Genomic DNA, 18,666 nt, shown 5'->3' with positions numbered 1-18,666 from the left:
ACATCAAAAGTAGAAAGAGCAGTAACAATGAAGTCCCATAGATCCAGGCAGTGCACGCTGTTATTACATGCCCCACCCAGGTCCCTTTACACCCAGCTACTGGAAGCTATGGGCAGCTAATGGTTCACAGATGCCCCTGATGGGGGAATTGTCCCAGGCCAGGCGATTATAGCCCCCAACATTGGATTGTGCATGCGTGTGTGTGTGTGTGTGTGTGTGTGCGTGTGCTCACACACACACATGCTGACAGCCACTGACTTACCCAACACAGGAACAAAAGGCTGACCCCTTTGCCTCAAGCTGTGACCAACTCAGCAGTGGAGGTCCCCCTCCAGAGCCCCCTGTGGATCAGGCTGAGGCTGGGCTCCAGCTGAGACCGCATCCCTGCTGCCCCGTCCTGCTCCCCTCTCTCCCACATCTACTGAGAACAGCCCCCCAGCCCCCCGCTGATTAAACCAAGTCCATCCCATCTCCATCTCAGCCTCTGCTTCTAAGAACTCAGCTAGAGCTGACTCTCACTCAGATTCAACAATTATCAAGATTGCTTCATTTAGCCCCTTACATTTCATTATTCGCTTGTTTGTTTTGGCTGAAGCACCTCATATCATTTCCCCCTACATCCTTCATTATGCATCTCTAAAAAAATATGGGCAGTTAGGTTTTGACTTCCTTCCCTGATTTCCCTCCCATGGGATAGGCTCTAGTGGGGGAAAGAGTCATAACTCCCAGCAGTGCCAAGGGACAGAGACCAGAGGCCAAGCAGGCAGGCACCGGGCCATCCACTCTGGCTCCAGCCCAGCCCGGGACTATAGTGTGGCTTTGGTGGCCAGCACGCCACGGTCATCCTAGGTCCTACCTCTTTTGTGTGGATCAAGAGTCTGGGACAGTGCCCCAGCATCCTTCTGGGGATGCTGCCAGGGTCTAAGTTTCTCTCTATCCTTGAAGAGGGGGATGGCATTGAAAGGCCAACCTGGCCATGCCTATCTGCTGGCCAAAAGCCCTGCCCGCCCTTCTGCCTGGGCCTTTGGCAGTCCCATCAACCAGGAGTTACAGCAGCCGAGGGGCCACACTCTGCCATGCGCAGGAGCTTCCTATAGCAGGGGACAGTGTGGACAGGTGGAAGGACATGCCAGCTTTTCTTATTTTTAATTGTGTTAAAATACACATAAAACTAACCATTTTAATCATGTTTAAATGTGCAGTTCAGTGGCATTAAGTTTATTCACAACATTGTGCAGCCATAATTACTACCTAGCTCCAGAAGTTTCTCATCACCCCAAAGAAATCTTGTGCCCTTTAGCATCTCCTCCCATCACACCAGCATTTGAATTCAGAGAAAACCTAAGTTTGACTCACAGCTCCTTCACTTGCTCCCTGTAGCTCTGGTAGCTAAGTAAAACCTCACTGAGCCTCGGTTTCTTCATCTGTAAAGTGGGATGAAAACTCAAGAGGGTATGACAAAAATCAAAGCCAATAGGTATTCAGTGCTGGGCTGCCCCCGGTATTACTGAATGAAGGCCAGGCCGAGACCTCTACGGAGGCTCTTCTCCTCTCTTTCCCTCTCCTCCCTGCCAGGCTGTGGAGGAACGTACCCTCGACATTCCGGGCTGTCTGCACTGACTTAGGGAAGAGGAGGCTGCTTCCCTCTCCCAGAGGCGGAGCAACTGAATTAAGCACTAATAGGTTCCAGTGTTTTCCCCTCGCCATGCCCAGACCCGGTTCCAAACCAAAGAGTTACAAAGGCCTTTCAACTCCACACACGGGGGCAAGGTCAGCCAAAACCCGCATTTCCAAGCATGGTGCTTTTATACTTTGAAATCAGCCAAATGTGAACTGGCCACTTCTGAGGGTCACAGCTCCCAGCGGCCTCTTAGCTGCTGGCACTAATAGCCGCCTCTACAGACACTCCCTCCCTCCCTCCCTCCCTGCTGCGGACTCACCTCCCAGTCACCACACTGCGCTGTCTTTCCCCATCCAAATCAGGGGTGAGGGCCCAGGGTTGGGAAGAGGAGACCTGTCCTCTCAGCGGCTACTGTCCAAATCTCCCACCCTGGAGTGTATGGGAACATGGGGCTCAGAGCTGGAAGGGATCTCACCAGGTCATCTGATCCAGTTCTCTCCAGTGCCTTCCATTTTACAGACAGAAAACTGATACCCAAAGGCTAAGAGAACTCACCCAGATGGCACATCTGTCTCAGTAGGATACATTCACACTTGACTGTCGTAGGAATGTTATGGGGCAGAGGTGATATTCCTGAGAATCCAGAAGAAAAAATTCTCTACTTTGCAACTCTTCCTCTGAAATGTGGCACTCAACACCAAGCACCCAAGCCACTAAAAATCCTATGCATACAAAGTCAACATATAAAAAGTAACTGCATTTCTATATGTTATTAATAAATAATGGGGAAATGTTTTACAATTTATAGTACCAAGACACATGAACTACATGGTATAAACTTAACAATATGCAAGATCTGTATTCACTGATGAAAGAAACCCAAGACCTAAATATGGATTGGAAGACTCAATATAGTCAAGATGTCAATTCTGCCCAAATGATCTATAGATTCAATGCAATCCCAATCAAAATGCTGGAGGTCTTTTTGTAACAATCAACAGCTCATTCTACAATTCACGTGGAAATACAAATGCCCGAGTAGCCAAAACACCTTTGAAAAAGAACACAAGTAAGAGGACTCAAACTACTTGATCTCAAAACTTAATGTGAAGCTACAATAATCAAAGACAGTGTGGTGCTGGTAAAAGACACACACACAAGAAATCCGGAAACAAATATATATATATGATCAACTGATTTTTGACAAAGGGGCCAATGTAATTCAAAAGAGAAAGGGCAGCTTTTCAACAAATGATATTAGAACAATTGGACCCCATATGCAAAAATAAAAGATCCCAGACCAGACCTCATCTCACACCTTATATATATGTTAACTCAACCTGGATCATAAATCTACATGTAAAACCTAAAACTGTAAAACTTCTAGAAGAAAACATCAGAGAAAATCTTTGTGACTTTGGGTTTGGAAGAGTTCCTGACACAAGAAACATGAAAAGAAACCTTTGATAAATTGGACTTCAGCAAAATTAAAAACTTCTGTTCTTCAAAAGACTCCATTACGAAAATGAGAAGACAAGTCACAGACTTGGAGAAAATATTTACAAAACCCTTTTTTTTTTTAAAGGACTGAAACCAAATTTATAAAGAACTCCCAAAATTCAATAAGAAAATGATCATAAACTCCACATATAAAATACTTAAAAATGTGCAAAGATCTGAACAGACACTATACCGAAGATATACAGGTGGCGAATAAGCGCACGAAAAGATGTTCAACATCATTAGTCATTAAGAAAATGTGAATTAAAACCACAGTGAGATACCACTAAGCATCTACTAGAATAACTCAAATAAAAGTAAACCGACTATACCAAGTGCTGGTGAGGATACAGAGTAACTAGAACTCTCAAATGCTGCTGGTGAGATTATAAAATGATACAACCACTTTGAAAAACAGTTTGGCAATTTTTTATGGAGTTAAACATTCCTTTGACCATAAACCCAGCAATCTTACTTCTAGGTATTTATTTACCCAAGTGAATTGAAAACTTATGCTTACACAAAAACCTGAACACAAATGTTTAGAGCCGAAAACACTGGAAATAACCCAAATGTCCATCCACATAACAAGGATGAGTCTCAATGCATTATTCTGAGTTAAAGAAAAAGGTACAAAAAGGTTGCTGCATAATGAAATTTGTACAATATTCTGGAAAAGGTAAAAACAACAGAGACAGAAATCAGATCGGGGCTTGCCAGCAGCTAAGAGTTGGGGTAAGGACTGACCCCAAAGGGGCACCAAGGATCTTTCTGGGGTAATGGAAATGTCCTTTATCTTAGTTGTGTGATAACTGTCAAAATTCATAGAACAGTACACTTTCAAAAAGTTTTGCTATATATAGATTGTATCTTAATAAACCAAAACAAACAGCAAACCCTACGTAGCCTCATGAGGGTTTGTCTTGTTTCTCCAACAAGCCTGTAAACTCACTGATAGAATGTAGACATGATTCTGGCCCAGAAAAGTAAAGTGACTTGTCCAAGGACACAAGCTCTGGAGTCAGGTGGATCTCGGTTCAAATCCTACCTCTGCCACTTACTAGTTTGTTGTCCTTGGCAAATTACTTCCCCGCTCTGGGCCTCATTTTTCTCATCTATAAAGTGGGATAAGTAGTAATTGAACCTACCTTATTGGGATTGAATGAGTTTAAGGAATAAGAAACATATACAGTGTCTGCACATGTTTTATACTCAAATTTTAGCCACTATTATTACTATTCCCACTGCTATTGTCATTTTTACCATGGAAGTGTCAGGACTGGGCTTTGGGGAATGACTCTAAATTCTACCTTCCTGCATGAGGTGGGCAACGCCAGGAACTAGGGCCACCAGTTTTCTGGTTATACCCCTGAGAGGCAGAGGTACATCCAGCTCCTGCCTAGACGATATTCACAGCCTGGTTGGGGACAGTGGATAAACTCAGGGCAAAGTCAACTCACTGCAAGGGAGCAGCATAGAGATGAAAACCACTGAAAGTTCAGAAACAACTTTCTGCTCTGCAGGCTGTGAAATCCCTGAAGGCTCCCTGGAAAAGGAAAACTTTTAATGAGCCTCTAAGGGCAAATCAGGTGTAATCAAATCAAAGGAAAGGAGCTATCAGGAAGGCAGGAACCAGAAAATCCCTCTACCCCTAACTTCTCCCCCACCCATCCCTGGCAAAAGGCAGCAGGCAGCAGGCAGCCTTGGCATTTCCTTCCCAGGAATAGCCTTAGGCCAGGGGGAGGTGCAGGCATGACAGCAGAAAGTCCAGGCACCATGCATCAGCCAGGTTTCAACATGTGTCCCCACATCTGGGCAGGAGGGTCCAGAGAAGGGCTGGCCTGGGCTGCTGGGCTTTCACTTTTCCATGGACCTGAATTTGGGTTTGTCTGGGGAGTGTTTTCACTTCTTAAGCCCAAGTGTTTTTCCTGCAGCCCTGGCCCCCACCCCCCCACCCTGCTCCTCCTGGCCCTCCTCTAGAGTGCCGGCCAGTGAAATGCTGCCGGGCTCACCCAGGGCTGCCTTTGATGCGCACCCCTCTCCAGACTTTAATGTCGCCGTGTGCATGGCCCCTTTAATAAGTTATTTCCGTGGAAAACCCTGGTAACTCTGTCATGAATCAAGCCTATAAACACCTCAAACCCATCAAAGCACCCAAGAAAGGTAGGAGGAGGGCAAGCAAAGAAAATCTCTTACGGTAACTCACACACTGCTCCCTCAGAAGGGCTGGGCTCCCCTGTTGTCAGAGGCCCCACTGGGGCTGAGCCAGCCCACTGAAAAAATGACCTGCCACCCCCAAGCCCAGAGAGCTGAAGCCTCGGAGGACACTGCCCATCTGTGTGTCCCGGGAACGATGCAAGAGTCCCGACCCAACGCCCAGCAAGATTTACAGCCCGGAGAGGCATACCCGGCCGGCTGCTCCCAGGCTACAGGAATGTAATGTTTTGGCTACCGGTGAAAGGCCCAGTTTATTGGAAACACACTTCTTTTCCAATGTTTAGTTTCCTTCCACTCTTTTCTCCTTTTTGTTTTTCCCAGAGTGCTCTGCCCAGGGCCTTCGGAAAGGATATGGAGCTAAAATCCTGCTTCAGGGTGAAGGAGGGGGCAGGGGTACAGGACCTGAATGCATCTGAGTGGAGGACTGAGCACCACCGCTGTGTGGGCAGAGGCCCTGGCATGGAGCAGCCTGGCCCAGGTCTAGATGGAGCTCTGCCACTTGAGAGCTGTGGGGCCAACGATAGGCACTGTCTCTCTCCAGGGTCATCTGCAAAATGGGTGGGATGAGGCAAACCCCTCCCAGAAGTGTTTCTGACTCAACACTGTGGTCTATGACAACAGTCTGGCAAAGCACATGTTTAACATATAGCCCAGTGATTCCATCCCCAAGTGTACGTCCCATGCCACAGAAAGGCTTGTCCAGGAATATTTACTGTAACATCATGGGTAGAAGCCAGAGACTGGGAACTACCCAAGTGCCCATCAATAGTAAAATGGACACATTAGACTAGGAGAGCTGAGGCAAGTGTCTACAGATAATTATCCAGCAATGAATGCACAGTCGCAGGTGTTCCCAACAGTATGGATGAGCCTCATAGACATGCTGTTGAATTAAATAAGACCCCACAGGATTGGGTGGTTGCCAGAGGCAGGGGGTGGGGAGCAGGGAGATGGTCAAAAGGTACAAAATTCCAGGTATAAAATAAATAAGTCCTGGGAACACAATGTACGGAGTGTTGACTATAGTTAACAACACTGTATCACATATTTAAAAGTTGCTAGGAGAATAGATCTTCAAAGTTCTCAACACAAGAAAAAAAAATTGTCAATATGTGTAGGAGTGGATGTCAACCAAATTTTCGTGGTAATCATTTTGCAATATATACATTTTTCAAATCAGTATGTTGTTACACCTACAACGAATACAATGTTATATGTCAATTATGTCTCTATTTAAAAAAGAGAGAGAAAAGAGCCCATAGGGGATGCTTACATGCATACCAGCTTCAAAACCAGGAAAACTAGTGTATAGCATTCCAAGTCAGGATAGAGCTGGGTTACCTGTGGGGGGTGGGACACAGGATGAGAGGGTGCTTTTGAGGTCACATGTTTCTGGATCTGGGCAGTAGTTACACGAACCCATTCAGTTTGGAATGATCTGTTTGGAAGGACAGTGTTGTATGTCCTTCTCTGCCCATGTATATACATCAATAAAAAGTTTACATTATACAAACAAAACTCTACACTCTTGGGCCATACAAACCCAATCTCCAAGACTACAGTCAATCCACCTATCAATCAAAAGTATTCCAGGGACTCGGCAGCCTTGGCCCACCACAGGGAAAAGTCTGGCCCTTCCTGTAGTGGCGTGCGACACCCTCTCTGGGGCCTCTCTTCTTACTGCCCGGCCAGGATCACTCCCATTCCCAGAACAAGTATCTTCTCATCGCCTGGCCTTTGCCCAGCAGTTCCCTGGGCCTGGGGTGCCTTTTCTCTCTCAGCCTGGTGAAACCTTCTGCTTCCTTTACCCCAGCTCCACTCCCAGCATCCCTTGCAGCTGCCCTGGGGACCAGCTGTCCCCCAGCCCACACAGTTCACTTAGGAAATAGCATTTACCTTGCCTCTCGAGAAAGTGATTTTTTCCCAATCTTTCCAGTTAGATTCTAAGTTAACTAACAAGGCCTTACCTTGGACATCTTTTCCTTCATGCAGTACTACCCCTCATGCTAATACTTGGTTACTGTTCACTTAATTACCATTTTCAGAAAATTAATGTGTGCCAGGCACTGTGCTACCTACAGTATGAATGGGATCTCCATGGCACCCATGAGGTGTTGCCAAGCCCACTTGTACGAAGTGGAGTAAGGCTACAAAAGGGAGGCTAAGTGATTTAGCCCTCAGGTCCGTCAGGGCCCAGAGCTGGGGCATTTCCCCTCTGCCTTTCTGGCTGAGCAGCCCCAGTCATCTATACCCCTTCACTCCATACCCCGCTCAAAGGTCCAGGAGCAGGCCTGGGCTGAGCTGAGGGGCTCATTCTATTGTTCAGTAAAGCTGTTCAGACTCAAGGGAGGCATCAGGACAACAAGGAGGGCGTCAGGGCTTTCTTGAGCACTCACAGAGAACCAGCTTTCTGCAGAAGATGAAAACCACAACCCCCTCATGGAGGAGCTGGTCCAACACTCGGCTTTAGCTGAGCATCTCTGAGCAAGTCACTTTACCAGACTCAGTCTTCTCACCTGACAGCTGGGAGTCACAATACCCACTTCACCAGGTGGTGGCAAGAATGACAGGTGTAAGTGCCTGGTGACCCCCCTGAGTGATGGTCAGATGTCACCTCACTGGCGCTGTCACACTGTTAACCCCCAGCTACTGCAGCTGAAGGAACTAGAGCCAGGGCAGCTCACAAACAGATGGGGCTGTTCTCAGATGCTATGTGTACCTGTCCCCAGATGGCACATAGGCTGGGGGCCCAGATACAGAAAAGGCTGCTGCCTTGAGGGGAAGATGCCTGGATGCTGGAGCTCCCTCTAGGTCCATCCGGATCTGGGCTCTTACCCCTGGCTACATATTACAATAACCTGGGGAATTTTTTAAAATCCTGATGCCCAGTCTCTTTCCAACCATTTCTGGAATGGGGTCTGAAGTTTTTAAAAACTCTTTGGGGGACTTTAATGTGTAAAGGTTTGAGAATCCATGAGTTGGACCAAACGACCCATTTTACAGATGGAGAAGCTAAGTGGAAGCAGTTTGCGACCACACGGGACATGGGGCAGAGCCATGACTGAGACCTGGTGTGACCACTACCTTTAGACTCAGAGGAGGCCCCTGGGGCTCTCCCTGGCCTTTGTCTTGTGAGGAAGAGGGCAGTTAGCTAAGACACAGCGGGGCAGCCAGGCAGGAGGAGCCGGGCCTGTCCCCCCATGCGCCTGCGCTCTGCCTGCCTTAGCTCCTCCCTGTGGTCAAGCGGCCGCAGAGGCCCCACGGGCAGGGTTCCCTCAACCCAAACTGGAGTCACATTGAGCCCAAGATGGACAACATGAGCTGAGAAATAAATTCCAGAGGTGTTGAGAAGCCATAGCCTCTATGAAATCTGTTCTGTGTTATTTTAAAACCTCTGGGGGACCCTTCTGTGAATCACAAACACAGTCCCAACATCTACTGCCAGCCAGACCTGAGCTGGGCGCAAGGTGGGGAAGACCCAGGACCTGCCTTCAGAGGCAAGGCCCCCAAGCCCCACTCCTAACATCTGCTCTGTGAAAGCAGCCTGGAGTCCTTGCTTTGGAAATAGTGTCCCCTATTCTCCTGCCACACTGGGGGTAGGCCTGGGTGTGACCCTGCACATCCCTCCACCCAGAGGGGCAGAACCCGATGCCCAGAGCAGACATGTGGTTTGCAGAAGAGCACAGAGCTGCAGAGTGGAAGGCTGGGACCCAGCACAGAGGCCAGAAAGGGCAGTGGACCAGAGGGCTGAGGAAGGTGAGCAGAGCCAGATGGAGGGGTCAGGGGACACAGTCTGGGATTCCCTAGGGTGCACACACCCTGAAGGGCTGATGAGGAAAACCTGTGTACAGAGGTGCCTGTGGGGTGCTCCATTTCACCCATTCAGCCAGAGGCTGGAGCCAGAACAGCCTGCACTTTGCCCCCATCCCTCTCCACTGACCACATCTGCCCAGCAAACCCCTCCTCTTCGCTGTTCCCCAGGGCTGCTGAGGAGCCAGACAGCCCCCAGCCCCACCCTGCCTTGCCCTTCCAGGTTTCAGGCTGAGTGACCAGTCCGCTTCCCCATCTTCTCCCGCCCCCGCCCCGCCCCCCACCTAGCCCAAAGGCCCTAACAGCCCAGCTTCTCCCAGCTTGGTCCAGCACTGGCACTACCCAAACAACTCAGAGACTAAAATGGTTTCCAAGCTCCTATCTCTAAGCTCCCACCTCTCCTTTTAAAGATCAATTAACGTCTCAGCAATGAGTCACCTGGTAGTCTGGGGCAGTGGCTTTGATGTCTGCTCCAGACATGAGACCTCTATTTTTCCAAACCCAGAAACTTCTACCACGGGGTGAGGGCAGCATCCTTCCCTCAGGCCAAGGCACTCCCTGCTTTGCAGAAGTGCCAGCCCCCGACTGATTGGAGGAGAGGGCGGGTATGGGGAAAGGGCCCGTGAACACCAGGAATTCTTTCCACAAAGGGCAACTGGAAAAGCCATGTATCTCCACTTCCCTTAGCGGCCAAGGGCTGTGGAAGGAGAATGTTTAATATAAAAACATCTGACAAAGTACCTTCAGGATATATTTTCTGCATCAAAGAAGGAGCTCTTGGCAATAGCTGCTTTACCCAGACAAGGAAACTTTCGAGCGCGGCTCGCAGTTGTTACAGACGCCCCAGTAAAGTGTGCCAGCAGGGACAGGAGGAGGGTGAGCCTTGGGGCCCGGTAGACAGATGGTTGTGATTATGCTGGATGCAACCAAGTGCATTTTCTGGAATTTCAGGTCTCCTCAGAAAACCTGCCGGTTCTCCTGGTGAGATAGGGCGCCTGAGGCATAGGGACTGGCTGCCTCCAGCTCATCAAACAGCCCTGAACAGGAACAGGATTCTCCCTCGGCCCAGCAGCCTCCTCTCAGAAGCCCACCCACCCACCATCTTATTTATTCACCCAGCAACCATCCGATGAGCAGAACTGCTCTGCGGCATGGTAACAGCGGTTCATGCCAAATCTTGGGTACCCAGGGACACAAAAGCGCCAGAAAAGCACGAACCATGTGAGTCCTGCATCTTCCAGGGAGCAGAGAGGACACCGTGCCAGCCAGTGGGGAACCACCAGGGGCCAGACTGCCTGGGTTCTGATCCCAGTTCTACCACTTTCTGGCTGGGTGATTTGAGCAAGTTACTTAACCTCTCTGAGCCTGTTACTTCTCCTTTAATTTGGCTAAAAAAAAGTGGCTACCTCACAGAGCTGCTGGGAGGATTCCATGAATGAAGACGTGCATGGATGGCACTTAGAGAGTACCTGGCACCGAACTCTGTATTAGCTGTGATTCTTAAATATCTATTGTGTTCTCTCTGAATTTCTTTGTCCCCAGAAAAAATTCATTCATTCATTCACTTACTCCACAATGAACTCTGGCTATGGGTTAGGCTCTGTGTTGGATGCCTGACGAAGTCCAGAGCCCCCTCAGGACCAAGTATAGATCACAGTTTCTCTGGCCCCAGTGACCACAGTCCCTTTGTTCTAGCCCATTCCTCCAGATGCAGAAGAACTTCTGGATTCATCTTTCCCTATTCCCCCACCTAGCACATATTAACCTTCTAGCTACAAACAGACTACCCAGTGGCATTGCATGCCTCCCTGCTTCTACACAAGCTGTTCCTTCTATTGACAGGCTGTCTATTCCCTGTTGTCTTCTTGGTGAACTCCTAGGCATCCTATAAAACTCAACTCATAATCACTTTCTCCTTGAAGCTTCTCTGAACATCCCATTCAACCCCACAGAGTCCCCTGCTCTTGTTTCTGTGCTGGTGCAAGTCTTGCCTACATCTCCACAGCACTTAGCACAACTCTTCCCTATTCTTTGCTTGCTGTCTACCTCTCCTTCCAGATCATCAGCTCCTAAAGTGAAAGGTCCAGGCTTTCTCACTTTGTATCACCTGCCACTGGCATGCAGTAGGTTCTTAATAAACATTCAAAACATTTACTCATCACCCCAAAGCCTACAGTCAGTAAACACACCAGCCCTGGGGTCCTCTGTCAGGGACCCTGGAAGGTATAAAAGCTGTGTGATCTCTGGCAAGTCAGTTGCCCTCTCTGGGCCTTTGGTTCTTCATTAGTCAAGTGTACCCCTACTCTGTTCCTAAACTTTTGTGCTTAGAGTGGATTGGGGGGCAAGACACCCATCCCCTTCCTCCATATAGCCTTGTCCCAGGCCATGGTTTTGCTCTGGGACAATGATAAGCTAAGATGGATCAGACCAGAAGCACCAACTGGCTGCACAGTCCCTCAATGCCCAGGAGCTGGTATCCTCCACCTGGAACACAGCCTCAAGGGGCCCCTGAGATCAGTGGCCCAATGGCCCCCATGTACAGCTGAGCAAACTAAGACTAGCCAGGTGAAGAGCTTACCTAAGGTCACACCACAGAGTAAGGGGCAAAGCCAAGCCTGGAACCCCCTCCAGTATGCTGCTTACCACCCAAAATTGCTTCTTGGCAGACCAGGTTGGCCAGGTCTGCCCTTCACCCCTAGTACCTCCACTCCAGTCTCTAACAACCAGCCCAGAAAAAAATGGGTCCTTTGGTGATACCCAGAAGGTTCCAAAGAAGGAAAAAGGTTTTTTTCCACTTTAGTTGATCGAAGCTTAAAAATGCATGGCAGAGGTTTGATACAAGTTCCAAATGCTGCCAGTTTTGGAACTGAAGGTGGGTGGTTCTTCTCCCCAGCCCTGAGAAGAGGCAAGGAGTCTGGGGCCATTTCTGAATTGGTTCTGGCCTAGGAGTTCGGTGTCAGTCCTGCAACCCATTCACCACCCCCAGGCTGGAGCCTGAGCTAGGGGTGAGTGGAATGGGCCACACTCAAGGGCCACCTCTTAACCTATGGAGGAGACTGAGCTAGGCTCAAGTCTCACTGTGTCAGGGCACCATCTGCCCAGAACTCCAGGGAAAATCTTCCTGATCTCCAAAGCCAAATGAAGACCTCTTTTCAGCTAAAACTTTACCAGGCTGCCCACTTGCTCTCTGTTCTAAAGCACTAACTTGGCCTGTAGCACCCCCCAGACCCACAGGCAGTAAGCACTTTTCCTTGTCAGGATGATGAGTCCATGACAGCATCTTATCCAGGCCCTGCCTGTCACCAGGAAAAACTCCAGGTATGATCAGTTTGTAAAAATTCACCAAGCTAAACACTTACCAAGGCACTCTGTATGTAATAGTAAAAAGCTTTTGAAAAGTGTTACATAGGTCCTGGCCTCCCCTGCTTCATCTCCTGCCAAGACCTGGTACTTTGCTTAGGCTTCTCAGTATCAGGCTGTTTTCACACCTCCAGGTCTCTGTACTTACTATTCCTTCTACCTGGAATGTGTCTCCCACCCCCAAATCTTGTCTCTTTGGTAGACTCCTATTCACACTGCAAAACCCAACTTGGACATCACCTCTTCCAGAGTCTTCCTGGGCTGCCTCTTGACTATACCAAGAGTTGATCCTCAAGGTATTCTTCGTCTGGACTGCCTCATATACCACTTCTCATTATGTACTGTTTCAATCATCACCTATCTGTGAATACCACGAGGGCAGAGATGATGCAGTTTTTATCTGGGTGCCCCTAGCCCTAAGCACAGTGCCTGATGCACTGTAATGGCCACACCTACTACATGCCGCATGCCGAGCCATGGCTGAGTCACAGGCATCATCTCATGTAAACTTCACCTTAAGGGACATGTTGTTATCATCCCCATTTTATAGGTGAGAACACTGAGAGAGTAGTTAAGTGGCTTTCCCAAAGTCCCACAATTAGGAAACAGCACAGCTGGGACTTGGGGTACACAGCCCATGCTCTTCAGCCCACCCTGCTATAGAAGCTCAGCACACACTGTCTGATCTGAACTGAGCACCCAGAGAAGAAGGAGCTTTAGGGTCTGTGCCAGGAAGGCATCTGAGGACAGCATGCTTGGGTCCGAGAACCAGGAAGAGCAGCGGGAAGTGATGCTGCCCCAGCACACTTCTCTCCTGGCTTCTGTAGGCACTGATGAAGAACAACAGACAGCAACAGCCCCAAAGGGTATCTCTTAAGGGACCACAAAGAGGACAGGTGTCAGCTGGCGGGGCAGCATGCCACCTGTGCTGTGACCTGGTTTTACCTGCTGATGCTTGCTGTGTGGCCGCTCTCCTAGCCTCTCAGAGCCTCTGTTCCCAAACTCTGTCAATCTATAGAATACAAGAATCCTTGAGAATGATCGCTGCCCCCAAAAGCTTACAGTCTGCTTGGTGGAGGAAAGATACCCACATCTAGCTGAGCCCCCAACTCCCCACGTGGTCTTGCCTAGCTCCCTTCCTTCCCTGGGCCTTCTCCTCTTTAAAATGAAGGCCTCACCCTTACTGACGCAGCTCTAAAGAAAGAAGAGGACTAAGATACCAGTATACAACCAAGGTCAGCAAAAGGGACAGAGAGCCTGGTCCCCATGACAGGCAGCTTTCATTACGCCTTGGATCCAGTGGGTGCTTAATAAAGCACCTGAACAGTTATCCAGTAGACACCAGAATAGGATACCAGAAGGGAGTCATTCGTTCCTGCAGAAGCCTGCCCAGTGCTTCACTCCTCAGCCCCATAGCACTAGTCAGGCAGGCCTGGCTTCTAAAGTACTTCACCACTTCAGGCTCCAGTTACGTGACCCAGAGCTCTCTCAGTACCCAGCACTGTGCCTGACCTGGCTGCTCCTTCTCACCCAGGAAATAAAGCTCTTTGTGTCTTGCTCATTCTGTTCTTCTAGCCTAGAGTAGCCTAGAGCCAGAAGAACCCTGCCCTCCTCCCTCAGTCCCCCTCAGAATGGCCATTCCCATGGGGCCCTTCATTCTGCAATTCTTTGAATTTATGGCATACTCTGCCTTTAAATTGCCAAGAAAGGTTGCCCCCCATCCACTCACACCTTAGTATGAATTGAACTAGCTAATTTGCTTTCTGCCCCAAATTAACTGAAATCATAGAATGGGAGACAGGTGGAGATGTTGAAGAAAGGAAGAGGATGGCTTGAGGTGACTTCAGATAGTCAGGAGGCAATACCCCACGCCCTAAGCAAGGCAAGGAACCTAGAGTGTCAAGGTTCTGAATGCACCCCAGAAGGGTTCTAGGCTCTCAGTTTTACTCTAATCCCACCAAAGACTCCAGGTGTAAGGGTCTTTAGATTTAATGGGAGCTGTGCATTCTGCCCCTCACTGAGAGATCTTGGTGAAGTCACTTGCTCCCTCTGAGCTTCAATTTTCTTATCTGTTTAGAAGGGATCATGCATCTAAATTTGGAGCTGACGTAGAGATCAGAGTGTTCTGTCAACCATTCTGCAGAGGGCTGAAACAAGATAGTCTCCTGCCTTGCTGACCCCTGCCCTGCCCACAGACGTACCCTTGCCTGCCCGCCTGTGACTGAGCCTCGAAATTCCCACCATTGCCCCTAAAGTGGCCTCAACAGCAGTATAGGAGAGTGCAGCAGAGACATTCGAGCTGGATAAAATTAGACAGCCCTGGGCCAGGCACTGGGATGGTCATTGTGTGAGACAAATGAGGGCCATCTCTGTCTGGAGGCTGCAGACACCCTGCCGAGCACAGCTCCCATTCCAAGACACTGAGAGGGGCCCTGCTCTCAGGGACAGCAGCCCCTCAGGACACAGGGGGCCAGAGGGGGCTGGGAAGCTGGCTAGTGTGGTCTCTGGGTGGTGACCTGGAGGAGCACAGAGCCCGTGCCTCTTGCCAGCCCTCCGGGCTCCTTCTGATCACTCTTCCTTGCCAACCCCCTTCCAGTCCCCTGCCAGGATGTGTCTTGGGAGTGGCACTAACACTTGCTGTGGAAAGCTAGGCAGGGCTCTCAGGTCACACTGCTCGGGCTCCCGTCCCAAGTTTGCCACCGACAATTCAGGAGTATGCACAGCTGGCTGGGCAATTTGCCTCAGTCTCCTCCTCTATAAAATAGGGGAAATCACATCCTCTCACTGGTTATGGTAAGAAGTCAGTGAGATAGAGAATGACCAGCACTTAGCGAAGTGCTAAGTAGTGAGGTTCAATAAATGTCAACTATTGTCAGCAGCAGGATCATTATTATCTGTCCTTGAACATCAAAGGCCCAGAGTGGCTCAACACTTTTGGCCCCTCACCTTTCTGACCTCACCTCCCGCCCTGCCCTCGGGCAGGGTCCTGCACTCCAGCTCTACAGGGTGACTTCTGCCTTCACTGTCCCCACACCTCTGGGCTCTTCCCTCACCCTGCAGGGCCTCCCTCCCTAAGGCTCTCCTCCAGCGACAGACAGCCACCCTAGCCCTGAGCCCGTGGGCTCCCAGGAGGCAGGGGCAGCGCCAACCCACTGGTCCTCAGACCCCCAGAGCACAGGAGTATGTTGGAAAAGCTGAACAGGAAGCCCCCAGAGAGGGAGAGGGGGCATGTCACTCCTGCAAGGGGCCTGGACGGCCATGTGGGGAACATCCACTCACCTAACCAGACCACCTGGACCGAGCCCAGCAGACCCCCTCCACCTCCCCCATAGGAAATCCCAAACGTCCCCCTCAGTTCTTGCAGCCCTGGAGAATTCCAAGCCAACAGATGCCACATTTTCTCATGAGAACCCCACAGTCCTCATCCCCACTAAAGAGCAGCAGGGGCTTTCTCACTGGCCAGTACCAATGACAGCGCTGGGATAGCTGGGCAGGAACGCCACACACAGGCCCACTGGGCCCCAGAGGCAGCTCATCTAATGGCCCAGCGTCTGCAGAGCCTTCCCTCCAGAGGGCACTCTCTCCTGGGAACCGGATCAGGGGAGGGCCTCCTGCAGGTGCTCTGGGGTCTGCTCCTCCCAGCCCGAGGAGGGAGCCACACACACCAGGCCGGCTCTGGGACGACAGAGATCAAATGCCTGTGAACACACCCTGCATCTCTGAAGCACCTCTACACATGGGAGTTTCCACCAGTAACAATGGGGGGAAGGGGTGGAATTACCCACCCACCCCCAACAACTAATGCCAATGCAATCCATCCGAATCACATACACTCGGAGGGTCGGCAGGGACACCGACTCAGGCATTCAGAAGTACGTTTAAGCCTTGGGCTTCAAAACTGTATGTGGCTTACAGCCACAAAGACAGAGGAAAAAGAATAGATTAAACTGTTAACTTCTTCTGTTCATCTGGTTCATCTTTCAGAAACACGTTATAACTAAGTGGGGCCAGAAAGCAAAGAAAACAAAGTGGCCCAATAAGAGGGGCTACCAGGGAACAGAAGGCAAGTAGGACCCAGAAGACCTGACCCCCAGTACCAGCTGTGCCGTGAGTCCCTCTGTGTGACCCTGGGCAAGTCACTTCCTGCTCCAGCTTCTTTAAACGGATGTTCTCTCATGAGCTTCCATGACGGTGATAGAATACAGAGTGGATGGGAAAGGGCTCTGGACATGGGAAATGGCCAGGCAACCATGAGCAGCCAGCGCTATGTCACCCTTAGAGTCATGGGGACAGCATGGCAAGAATGACAGACAGAACTTTGTGTGAAAGAAGTTTGTCAGAGGTGCATTCAGCTCATGCAGAAAAAGGGGGCACAGATGATGGTCAGGAGCATAGTGGCACAGCAGCAACTGGCTCTGCTGCTATGTGAACCTGGGTGAATTATTTTACTGTTGTTTGGGCATGATGCACGTCAAGGAGCCCAAGTACAGGACATGGCCCAAAGTAAACGCTCATTAAATAGCTATGACCACTGTTGTTGCAGTTAGGACATGGGCGTGAGGAAGGCAAAGGAGACCTCAGACGCAGACGGAGGCCTTCACGTGGAGATCCAGCCTTGTGCACTTGGGAGGCAGCTCAGAGGCCGCAACCCTACACAGCACACAGCCACAAGCCCCAGCCGTCCTCACCGCACACCCATCTGCCATGCTCCCAAAGGGCCCCACAGACCTTGGTGCCAGAATCCCTCCTGGCCATCGATGCCCCCAGGATACCACCAACCTCTCATTTCTTAAGGAAAGCTTGATTTACATATTCCTGATAACATGAGGGTCCCCTATGACCAACTCTTAAGTGGCGGAGGGCTGCAAACCAGGATTCTCACTGCGTCCCAGCCCAGCATCCATTGCTCAGGGAGAGACATGAAAACAACCAGCCTCTGCCCCCTCAAGCCTGTTCTACCTTCTCCTTAGCCCCGCCTCTTCTGACCCTTCACATTGGTCCTTCCCCAAAATGGGGATAGAGTTAAAACCCACAAAGATCAATGTGTACAAACACGTCCATTCCACCACTGGGAAAAGAGGATGACTTGCTAAAATGCAGGACAAAGAGCCGTGCTGGGCTTTAATCATTTCCACGAGAGAAGACGAAGGGACAACTGGTTAAAATGTGGACTGACAAGACACTTTAAAAGTGCCTCTTTAGGCATTTTTACGATTTTAGGCACTTTAATAATGATCATCCTTAGGTCTCATTCTTACAGATTATTCTTAACCCCAAGAACATCAACAATGAAGATGCTAGCAGTCTTCCCACCCAAGAGGTGGTGGGTGGGGGAGGGAAAAAAGGAGGGGAAAACAAAAGGACCTCCATCAAGCCCCCGGCCCCAGCCTGTCCCCTTCTGTGAAGTTCAACACGACAGCAACGTGCAAGGAAAAAAAAAATGCCAACCTGAGAATTCACCCGGAGCAGTGATGAGGGAGTTGGTGGCCTCCGTTTCAGTGTAAGACAATGTGGAATCAGATAGATCTATGGAGGAAAGAGAAAGAGAGCTTAGTTGGCTGTGGGGTGCTCCTTGCTTCTCTTCTTTCTCATGCATCTCTGGGTGTGGGTGTGTACACATGTGTGCACATGTGTGTGCATGCAAGTGCTTGAGAAGAGCAGCATGTCCCTCACGACATTCTGATGCCGCTCGTCACCCCATCCCATGATCACACGAGACCAGGCCAGCCGGCCCTGGGACTCCTCTGGAAAATGCTGACTGCTGCAGCTCTGGTACCTAAAAAAGTTTCAATGGCTCTGACCACAGAAATAACCCAAGTACAGGGGACCAAGCAAGTAGCAACTTGGAGCCTCCTTGGATAAGGATAAATTAAGCCCCTAAACAATTCATACTTGCTGTACTTAATTACAACCATTAAAATTCTTAAAATTGTTCCTTCTTGCTTCCTTCCTTCCTTCCTTCCTCCTGCTGGAGCTGGGGAAACTGTTTTAACAAGTTACCAGCCATCCTCACTCTGTACCTCTTACACCCCTCTAATTAAGGGCTCAAGCATTTGCTCCCAGATTAGCTTTTTTTCTCTCTCCCCTCCTCCAACTCCCTAACGTCCAAACCTGCTCACAGAGCAACGTTCAATGCCTGGACTGGTTTTTTTTAAGGC

At 49.7% G+C, this 18,666-nt stretch overlaps 1 protein-coding gene across 1 annotated transcript in view; it reads right to left on the bottom strand.

Moving 5' to 3' along the window:
- SMAD6 (SMAD family member 6) overlaps positions 1–18,666 on the bottom strand; it is a 71,785-nt gene that overhangs the window by 40,135 nt on the left and 12,984 nt on the right. Inside the window, exon 3 of the mRNA XM_036932317.2 lies at positions 17,957–18,034. Within this exon, the coding sequence (XP_036788212.2) occupies positions 17,957–18,034 (78 nt within the window). The remainder of the gene's footprint in view (positions 1–17,956; positions 18,035–18,666) is intronic.

The sequence above is a fragment of the Manis pentadactyla genome, chromosome 11, assembly GCF_030020395.1.
Source record: "Manis pentadactyla isolate mManPen7 chromosome 11, mManPen7.hap1, whole genome shotgun sequence".
In the NCBI taxonomy this organism is placed as follows: domain Eukaryota; kingdom Metazoa; phylum Chordata; class Mammalia; order Pholidota; family Manidae; genus Manis; species Manis pentadactyla.
The sequence above is the reverse complement of the archived record's forward strand: the minus strand, read 5'-3'. Positions and strand labels throughout refer to the sequence as shown.